The sequence below is a fragment of the Silurus aristotelis genome, assembly GCF_946808225.1.
Source record: "Silurus aristotelis genome assembly, chromosome: 9".
Lineage (NCBI taxonomy): Eukaryota > Metazoa > Chordata > Actinopteri > Siluriformes > Siluridae > Silurus > Silurus aristotelis.
In genome coordinates, this window is record NC_139582.1 from 2988406 (window position 1) to 2999392 (window position 10987).

At 38.9% G+C, this 10987-nt stretch overlaps 1 protein-coding gene across 2 annotated transcripts in view; it reads left to right on the forward strand.

Moving 5' to 3' along the window:
* The first annotated feature begins 9429 nt into the window (after positions 1-9429).
* Positions 9430-10987, forward strand: part of adamtsl5 (ADAMTS like 5) — a 27745-nt gene continuing 26187 nt past the window's right edge. Inside the window, exons 1-2 of one of the 2 annotated variants that reach the window (XM_083549991.1) lie at positions 9430-9668; positions 9759-10267. In XM_083549991.1, coding sequence (XP_083406117.1) covers positions 10248-10267 — 20 coding nt within the window. In that variant the 5' untranslated portion in view covers positions 9430-9668; positions 9759-10247. The remainder of the gene's footprint in view (positions 9669-9758; positions 10268-10987) is intronic. The other variant, XM_083549992.1, reaches the window with a different exon arrangement.

The window sequence follows — 10987 nt, forward strand, 5'->3', positions numbered from 1 at the left end:
TTTGTATAATGAGGGCAGGAGTGAGCCGGATGCATTGCTGTTGTGACCTTGGCTCAGGTTATCACTTACTTCAGCACCTGGTTTTTCAAGTTCACTGCACTCTGGGGTCTCCTCTGATGAATGCCGTTTCCTTCTTCAGAAGTCTGAGTGTGAAGTAAACTATTTCCCGATTTATGTCCTGTGTCCCGAAGTGCTGCAGACTTTGTTACACGTTTGTCATCCGGTCTTTATAAACACCATGGTGCATGGCGGTTTACACTGACTTATTTTTCTAAGAGGAGCAGATCAGGACTTTCTAGGAACCTCCAAAATCTAAATAAATGCCTGATTATTAATATTGTGTTATCAGCATTAAATACAGTAAAGTCTGAGCAACTGCACCATGTCCTTAACTATTATAATGAAGTTGTAGCTCAGTAGTTAAGGCTCTGGGTTACTCTTCGGGGGTCCGAGCCCCAGTATCTTGCACTATTAACTTTTTGTGCTCTAGGGGGCGCTGTTTCATGACTGACCCTGCTTTCTGAACAAATACGCAAAAAAAATTAACATTAATAAGGGCCCCAGAGCAACGTCCCTCAACTGCTCGGTTGTATAAATTAGATAATTTTGTCATTCTGGATAAATGGCATCTACCAAACCAAGCAAATGTGCATTTGCACCTTTCAATAAAGCGAATAAATACATAAAAAATGCAAAAGTTGAACGCAAATGGGTCATTTAATATTAGCATGTCGTCCCCCCCAAGACGTTTGCTCTGAAACCTGCCGGTTACCACGTGGCATCATCTTCCACTTGACATTCAGCGGTTTGTGGTAAATTATACACGTTTCGCTCTGCGCCTTCGAGAAAAGTCTTTCACTATAATGTTACTCCCGAAATGTTTTTCTGTTCCCTTTGCCTCCCTGAATGACCTCAGAACTCGGGAAGGAGCAGCATTCCTGCGTGTTTTTTTTTTTCCTCGACTTGTTTTCCAGCAGTTAATCCGAATCGAGTTAAAAGCCTTCAGCTTTATCTCTTTATCTCATTACGACCAAAACACTCGCCTCCTACTGCACACTAACGCTGTTCACGCTACGCTGTAATTACAGGGGGAGTGCGCTGGTGTTGTGTAACTCTATTTCTCTGTTTCTGTGGTTTATTTGTGGGGTTTTTTTGCACTGATCTCTTCAGACAGACCCCAAGATACCCATCTACAATATGTATATTAACACCATTAACCCTTTTTGATGTTTTTTCAGCTCCACAAAGGAGATGAGAAGGTACAGACCAAGGCCAGGTGATGCTTGGACTCTAGGTGAAGCATTTCTTTCTACATAATCCCACTAGTATTGTGGAGGATAAATGGTCTTAAGATGCTCATGTGTTTCCTATTTCATGATTCGCACCGTGTCCTGTCGTGGTGTTTACACATATTTTGACACAAAACACAGAGGAAACCATCTGTTTTGCTCGATGGGCTTCCGCACTGCATGTTTTTACAGCTACCATGCAGCTGTTCCGAATCGTCCGAATCAGCTGACGAATCGTCCGAGACGAAATTCCCGCTCGCTCCGAGTTTATCGATCGTGTCTTTTAATATGATTTTTTTTTTTTTTTTACGTGCGCTCCCTGCCAAAAGTATTCGCCCGACGTCTCCAGTCGTACGTGCTTCTTCTCCAAATTGTTGCCTGCGAGTTTGAAGATTGTGTATTTGATTACGGTAATGTGAACTTTTCCATTCGTTCCAACTAGGAGACCCAAACCTGCTCCAGCATGATGATGCTCTTGTGCACATAGTCGGCTTCATGACAATATGCTTTACAATGTGGTGACGGTGGTGTTAAGGGCTGTCTCTCATCCCAGAGATTCCTCAAGTCTGTGTTTGGCTCATGGCTTTCTGTCTTAGTTATACTGCCAAAGCTAATCTTACTGGAGTCCCAACCTGCACCCTGATCACACCGTACAGTGTCTTTAATCCTTATCCTTATTCTGAAGTACCACTGACCAGAGTTCCTGTCCCTGTTTCTCTTTTCGGATCTGCCCGATTCATCCCAACGCTCTACCACTTCGATTGGAGACTTGGATGCTGTGCATATAAAGATAGTTCCACATAAACAGCCTAAAGATTCATGAAGTTCCTGAGCAACGCAAAAAACCTTCGAGGATGGATTTGAGCTGTAATTAATATCAACATGCTACAATGGTTTAGGATCGCAAGCGGCATTAAAGTATAAGTCTATAGTAAATTGGGACTAAATGTTGAATAGGATTACATACCAACCTTATAGCAGGTCAGGTCTCCACAAAGTGTTCACCATGTAGTGTTTATATTCCACAGAGCGAAGATTGACTCCAGGGTGCAAACACTACCTCAGTTACCTCCAATATATATAAATATGTGGTTATATACAGGAATATATACTGTATGTGAACTTCGAGCCGCTTAGGTTGTTGACCCTATCAGACCTGCGGGTACTTCAGCATAGGGTGGATGTTTGTCTGAGTCTAAACATCTAATCTTAACCCTGCATGAGATCAGGCCTGGAGGAATGCTCGTGCACCGGACAGTGTGTATCGTGTGCATGTCAGGCTTACAAACCCTTACTGTTAACATCCACAGTTTATAAACTGGCAGACGTGTGTGGCTGCTGTTGAGATGATTAATGCATTTCTGTTAAGACTAAATAAAACTCTGCATTTCTCAAAGTTATGTAGTCATTCGAATGGCAGGATGTCGAGGACTGGTGCCGTCGGCTGTTCCTGCTCATAGATAATGCAGTTGAAATATCAGAGCGAGTTCGGTGATACGACGTCCGCTCTCGTTATCCATGTCTTTTCTGTCTGTTTCTTATCGTTAAGCCAAGACAGGGATGGAACTTGACCGCGCCCAGACTTCCTTTTCCACTACTTTGGGACCATGTAACTGTCAACAAGACTGTGATGAAAAACTATATGAGAACTGTATGATTCTTATATAATCGTATATATTTTGTGGACATCTGATCATAAGATCGGCGTGTGCTTCTATTTATTATTCTATTTAATACCACATTTAGTCCCCATTTTCATAGAGTTAAAGAGCTCGATAGCAGGCCATTTAGGATCTTCCACACTATTCCAAACAGTGTAAAGCAGATCTTCATTGAGTTGCTTTGTGCACACAGGCATTGTCATGCTGGAACAGACGTCCAATCGTGTGCCTCAAAGTTTGTGGTAAGTTGTTGTTAGTTGCAAATGTTCCAAATGAACTTCCAAAAAGCTAAAAAAACCAAAAAAAACCCCAGCATTTTTACAGCATTTTAGGCTGTTGTTTTTTTTAGTACGTTTTTTTTTTTTCGATTTAATTTATTTATTTATTCGAAACATTTTCAATATTATTAAAAACATTTTCAGTCGATCACAAAGGACATTAAATGCCTTTGAATTTATATTTCATATCTCACATCCACGATACGACGATCAGCGAAAGGCTTCGACCACCTTCATAAAAATGGGAAAAAATAGGACAAAAATTAAAGAGCAAAAAAAGAAAAAATTGTTCTTTGTATAATATGCGATAAAATAGAATTTAAATACTTTTATTTGTTCATATATTTATTTAATTATTCATTCGTCTATTCATATACGGTATAATCAAACAGTAGAAAATAGAACTGACAAGAAATCAAAGAACAAAAATGTTAATAAAATGATCCAAAAGATTTTATGCAGTTTGATAAATGGTATATGCAGATGTGCAGATGTGCAGTTAATGTAAATTAAATATTAAATAATTTATTATTGCTATATAGAGTTTGTGCTACCTTTTCTGAACAACTCGTGTCTTTCTGTTAGTCACCAGAAACATATTAATGTGATCTGCTTTCAAATTATGCATTTTCCCAATACAGCCTATGCCTGAGACTCTCCAGATACACACACACACACACACACACACACACACACACACACACACACACACACACACACACACACACACACACACACACATACCAACTATGACATGAATGTTGATCTGAAAAGGCGTCAGGATTACGAGATGAAACATGGGCTCTGTGCTCGTGTTGAAACAGTCAGCTCCCCTGAGACTGGGTTGGAGGTGGTTTGGAGGTGAAGGGAGGTGATGGGTGATGTTTGCACATTATTGAAAGGATTCTGTTCCTGGAGTCAGAAGGTGAGGACAGCTGTCAGTGTCAGAGGATTAGTAATGCAGACAAACCAGGTCTCTATACAAGGGAGAAGAAATGACAGACTGTCTTGGATTGCTCCACTTGGATTGTGGAGCTTCTAGTTAGTTAGTTCAGTGTCAGGAAGAATTCGGATTGACACCTGGGGGGGAATTACATTTTCTTCACTTTCGTCATCACTTCATCACGTCATCACTTTTGGAACTAAGCTCTATTTACAGCAGCTGTAGTAAAGTGTGATCAATGCAGGCACGTTCCTGTAAAATAAAAAAGGAAGCAATATTAGACCATATTAGACCATTCTAAACTACAGAATAAGAACAACAATCTGTGGACACGATCATTCTACATTAACTGCCCATTTGCTCCTATAATAACCTCCACTCTTGTTGTCTTGGAAGATGTTCCACTCGATTTTGTGGAGATTTGTGCTCATTCAGACACACATAGGTGATAGTAAAGTCAGGTACTGATGTAGGTGAATAAGGTTCGAGCTTTGTAGCAGACCACTCAAGATCTTCCACTCAAACCCATGTTAAACATATCTTCAAGGAGCTGGCTTTGTGCACAGATGCATTATCATGCTAGAACAGGTTTGTATCTCCTAGAGCATCCAATAGACATTTTATACAATTGTTAACCTCAAAGTATGAAGTCAGGTGTCACAGTACTTTTCTCCATATAATGTCTTGAGATTGATTTAATGCCCTGCACAGATTCAGAAGTCCTCATGCCAGACGCAGTGAAGGAGCCTCAAAACATAATGGAACCTCCTCCATGTGTCACAGTAGGCATCATCTTGTTTTCTTTGAAAGGTTTTTGCAAATGTCAACATGAAGCTGATTCCAAACAAATCTTTTTTTCTTCATTTTTCCACATTTGGAACAGTCCTCTGATCAATGCCAGAGACATATTTTGCAGGAACTATCAAAAATCCATACCAATAGTTTTTCCGGGTCTGGTCCACTATCAGTGTTATGTTCGGTAGATTGATCGGTTATCGGTAAGTACGATCCGACTTGGCTATCAGTTTCGGTAAAATCCACTAGACCTCTAGTTATTAACGTAGCCTAATTAACTGTTAGATTCACATTGATTTAGATCAATATTGATTTCGATAGCAATTAATATAAAAAAGTTTTATTATGATAGTATGATAAGCGATATATTTCTTGAAAAGCAAAACTCGTTTGTCTGTTCGGTACAGAACAAAGTAATAAACTAATCTATTGTAATATAAACAATTTTATTTTATATTGAATACATTTTAAATCATAATAAAGTCTTCCAAATAATACCGGTAGTCACTAAGCTTGATCATTTCTTGTTAAAGATCCCCCATTAAAGAAATGGGGGACCTCTGATATTGAGGGATTGCCATTTGTGTGGTTTTGTGACTCATCTTCAGGACTTGGGATGTTAAGAATGGTATCAGTCTGAAATGTACTCACTGAGAAGCGTACAGATATTATAGCCTACACTCACAAGCTGGAACAGGTCACGGGAGATGTGCCCAGGTGCCTCGGCAATCTCTCTCCTTGGAGAAACGCTTCAAGCACTTAGTCTTGTTTTTGCAACAAAAAAAAAAAGATAGACATGAGAACGCTCGCTGAGGGGCTGACGGGGAATTGAGGCTGATACGGTCTATTTTGAGAATGGTTTCCATGGCTGGAGATCAGGCATGACTGAGGATTTGCTGGAACAGCTGCCAGAAGCCTGCATGCTGGCCGTCAATTGTTGTGGTGTTTACGGGCAGGAGTGAAATATATCAGGCAGGCGGGTCACTGATTTCTACAAATAGCGACTGAGTATCTAGAAAAACACTGATTTATAATAGTGCCCTTCCTTTGTCCTTTGGCTGATTAAAGTTTCTGGGAAGTGGAGAGTGGTATCTTGTGTGTCAGATTGAGAGTAGATCCTACAACAGGAGACAAATGATAAAAGTTTACTTTGGTCATATATATTTATTGTCTTGAATTATTTTCCATTTTTTAATAATTGTACTTATAATAATAATAATAATAATAATAATAATAATATTTATTATTATTATTATTGTATTATTATTATTATATTATTATTATTATTATTATTATTATTATTATTATTATTATTATTATTATTACCACTGTATGTCAGTTTTTATTGTTCATGATTCATTAAATTTTTTTGTATTTATAAAATTTTTATTTTATATATTTATTATTATTATTGTTACCACTGTATCCAGATATTTTTTTATTGATTTTATATATATATATATATATAAAGTATATTATAAATCTCTATATATAATTCATAAATATATGTATATACATTTTATGAATGAATGAATGAATTTTTAATTATTATTACTACTGCTATTAAATTAGAGTTGAAAGTGAGACATTTTGAAATGTCATGCCAAATATTGGCTCATTTTGGATTTAATGATATCTACACATTCCAAAAAAAGATCTTTCACTCCAACCAGTGTAAAGCAGATGTTCATGGAGCTGCTTTGTGCACAGGAGAATTGTCGTTCTGGAACAAGTTTGGGTCTCCTAGTTTAGGGGAAGGGAATTCAAAGACATCCAATACAACTGTGTTTGTAGAGGAACCATATCTAACTGAAAAAGTTAGGTGTCCCAATACTTTTGTCCACGTAGAGTATCTACATCTTGCACCTTTACTTAATGGTTAAATTACACCGTTTGAATAGGGCGTGTTTAGTAGTGGACGGGTTGCCAGATTGGTACTTTTAACTCCCCAAACAAATGTGTGTAATCACGTGCTGTAAAGAAATCTCATTTATGGCTTGTCCCCTCTCTCTCTCTCTCTCTCTCTCTCTCTCTCTCTCTCTCTCTCTCTCTCTCTCTCTCTCTCTCTCTCTCTCTCTCTCTCTCTCTTTCTCTCTCTCTGTTTTGGTAAAAGAAAATAAAAAAAACCTGAAGCAAACCCATAAGAAAACAAAGAGAACATACACACAAACTTCGTGCAGATTTGAATCCAGGGTCAGAATTGAATCAAACAGGGGACCTGAAGGTCTAAGACAGCAACATCATGCTATTGGCGGATGTGATTATTGTTAAATGCTAATCTCATGATTTAATATGACTCCAAAAAACTGAACTTAAAATTAAATGCAAAAATACTGATCTATGAAAACTATAATTAGTTATGTAATTTAATATTCCCTTCTCCCAAACATCAGCCAGATCGAAGGAAGTGGTATAATTCTGATTAGAAGGTCATGAGATCAAATCCCAGCACCACCGAGCTGTCCAGCTGGGCCCTTGAGTAAGGCCCTTGAGTTTCTTAGTTGTATAAATTGCATGGTTGTAAAATGTTTTGGATGACACACAGTCAAAGTATCCTAAAAATGTTGAAAAATGTTTCCCAGCAATGAAGTAGAAATTCATTTCATATTGATTTTTATTTTGTGTGTCAAAAAATATGGAGTTCATTGTACACTAATTTCTTTTTATTGCAATCTGGTGCTATACAGTGGTGTGATAAAGTGTTGGCCCCCTTCCTGATTTCTTATTTCTTTTGCATGTTGTCACACTTTAATATTTCAGATCATCAAACTCATTTAAATATTAGTAAAAGAGAACACAAGCGAACACAAAATGCAGTTTTTAAATGAAGGTTTTTCGTATTGAGAGAAAACAAAATCCAAAACTACATGGCCTGTGTGAAAAAGTGTTTGCCCCCTAAACCTAATAACTGGTTGAACCGCCCTTAGCAGCAACAACCGCAATCAATAACTTGCACTGAGTCTGTTACAGCGCTGTGGAGGAATTTTGCTTCACTCATCTGTGCAGAATTGTTGGTATTCAGACACATTGGAGGGATTTCAAGCATGAACCGCCTTTTTAAGGTCGTGCCACAGCATCTAAACAGGATTCAGGTCAGGACTTTGACTAGGCCACTCCAAAGTCTCCATTTTGTTTTTCTTCAGCCATTCAGAGGTGGACATGCTGGTGTGTTTTGGATCATTGTCCTGCTGCAGAACCCAAGTTCGCTTTCGCTTGAGATCACAAACAGATAACCGGACATTCTCCTTCAGGATTTTTTACTAAACAGCAATTAATGGTTCCATTAATCACAGCAAGTCTTCCAGGTCCTGAAGCAGCAAAACAGCCCCAGACCATCACACTACCACCACCATATTTTACTGTTTGTATGATGTTCTTTTTCTGAAATGCGGTGTTACTTTTACGCCAGATGTAATGGGACACACACCTTTTAAAAAGTTTAACTTTTGTCTCGTCAGTCCACAGAATATTTTCTTAAAAGTCTTGGGGATCATCAAGATGTTTTCTGGCAAAACTGAAACGAGTTCTTTTTGCTCAGCAGCAGTTTTCGTCTTGGAACTCTGCCATGCAGACCATATTTGACCCGTCTCTTTCTTGTGGTAGAGTCATGAACACTGACCTTAACTGAGGCAGGTGAGGCCTGCAGTTCTTTGAATGTTGTTGTGGGGTCTTTTGTGATCTCTTGGATGAGTTGTCGCTGTACTCTTGGGGTAGTTTTGGTCGGTCGGCCACTTTCTTCACTGTTCCATGTTTTTGCCATTTGTGAATAATGGCTTTCACTGTGGTTCTCTGGAGTCCCAAAGTTTTAGAAATGGCTTTATAACCTTTTCCAGACTAATAGACCTCAATTTCTTTCTTTCTCATTATTTTTAGAATTTCTTTGGATCTCTGCATGATGTCTAGCTTTTGAGGATCTTTTGGTCTACTTCATGTCAAGCAGGTCCTATTTAAGAGATTTCTTGATTGCGAACAGGTGTGGCAGTAATCAGGCCTGGGTGTGGCGAGAGAAATTCAACTCAGGTGTGATAAACCACAATTTTAACTTTTTCACACAGGGCCATGTAGTTTTGGATTGTGTTTTCTCTCAATAATAAAAACCTGCATTTAAAAACTGCATGTTGTGCTCACTTGTGTTATTTTTTTACTAATATTTAAATTAGTTTGATGATCTGAAACATTAACGTGTGAGAACCATGCAAAAAATTGAGAAATCAGGAAGGGGCAAACACTTTTTCACACCACTGTATGTAGGTGATGAGGCTGCGGCTACAGTGAAAGGAGCCGTGTTGAATTGAGTTTATCAGGTTTTTTTTTTTTTTTAATAATGCCATTGTCATTCTGTTGCTTCTATAGCCGTGGTATAATAATTATGCTATTAAGAGGTGGATTTGTTCAGGTAGGACACCACTGAAGGTATAGGTGTGTAATGCACGGGCCGCCACTTTAAGGGAAGGTTAGGGTGAAACCGCTTTTATCTGGCAACCCGGAGTGGAGCCGAGTAGCAGTGAGCGGAGTTTCAGGTGAGGAGCGGCGGCGCTCTGAGTTCCTCACTGCCGGTAAACGTGCACGGAATACACGTTGGTGAAATCCTTTGGAAGAGCTGGATGTCTTTATTACTGATTTATGAACTTTTTTTTACCTGTTAAAATCGTTTTGGTACAGAACTTGTACGGAGCAGGTTGAATTTCAACAATGAACATCTGTAAGTGATAGTTCTATTTCATACAGATGTGTTCTGTATTAGCATTGAATTGAATTGTGTTGATGTTAACCAATTTCTTCAATTCCTCAGATCCATACAGCACAACACACCCTCCAGCTAAGGAGAATTAAAGCACCACTAGATTCGGAAGGAGATCTGTTGGTGGTCCTGATGCCAAGTTCTCCTCTCCTGCTCCATCTGGTGTTTTCCACTGATCAGCTGCTTGCTGTCATGGGGAGTTGAAGGTGGACTGGTTTAGATCGACTGGAAAAAGAGCACCTGGCATTTTTATACCTTCTAAAAAAACCTAGGATGATTTCCTCCTAAATACTTGGTTGCACACCTCCCCTTGTTTTGGATCTTCTACATTCATGTACACCCTCAGATGCTGGACTGAGAAGATGTTGGACTTTCAGTCCAACCAAACACCAAGAAACGTGTTTATGGATGCGTTATGGATGTAATGTTTTTGGTGGAGAAGAAACACCATCCCATGATCCTGCAATTCTCTGAACTTCTAACCGATGTTTGATGTGTAGAAGATTAATGACATTGTGATTGACCTGCCAAGGAGCTAGGATGCCAAAACAGGACTGCAGGTAAGTGTGTTTAAAAGCTTTTTGATTGTATTTGGATATAATAAAGAAAATGCTTGGAGTGAGCAGAGATGAAGCATCAATCCAGATGTCCAGATATTCTTTTCAGTCCAGCACATGTGGCTTCTGTTCTACCATAAAGGTATGAATTGAGCTGACTGTTCCAGTTCACCAGAAGATGTATATAGGTTTCTTTTTCACCTCCTCATTGCAATGCTAGTGTGTTCTCTCATCGCATGAACTCCCAGAAATACGTTTCCAATTTTCAACTATTTATCGTGGACGCTGATGTTCTTTCTGATGATGGTTCAACATGAACAGCCTAAAGATCCATGAAGTTACTGAGCAACTTAAGAACTTTGAGACTCTATTTAATATCAACAGTCTGCACCATTAGTTCAGGACTCCGGTTCTGAGCAGTTCTGTATTCAAACTCCCATCACTGAACACCTCAACTATGAAGTAACTGTAATGAGGATGAGGTTCCTTTTTGAGTCTGGTTCTACTCAAGGTTTCTTCCTCATGCCATCTCAGGGAGTTTTTCCTTCACAACAGACGCCACTGGTCCGCTAATTAGGGACCAACTTACAGCTGCTTTGAGACAATGTCCATTGTTAAAAGTGCTCTACAAAGGAAAATGAATTTAAAAATAGGTGATGTGAGGAAGCCTGAAGAGCAGTCAGCATTCCAATTCTTTGTTCAATAGGTTTGGAGCTCTATAGC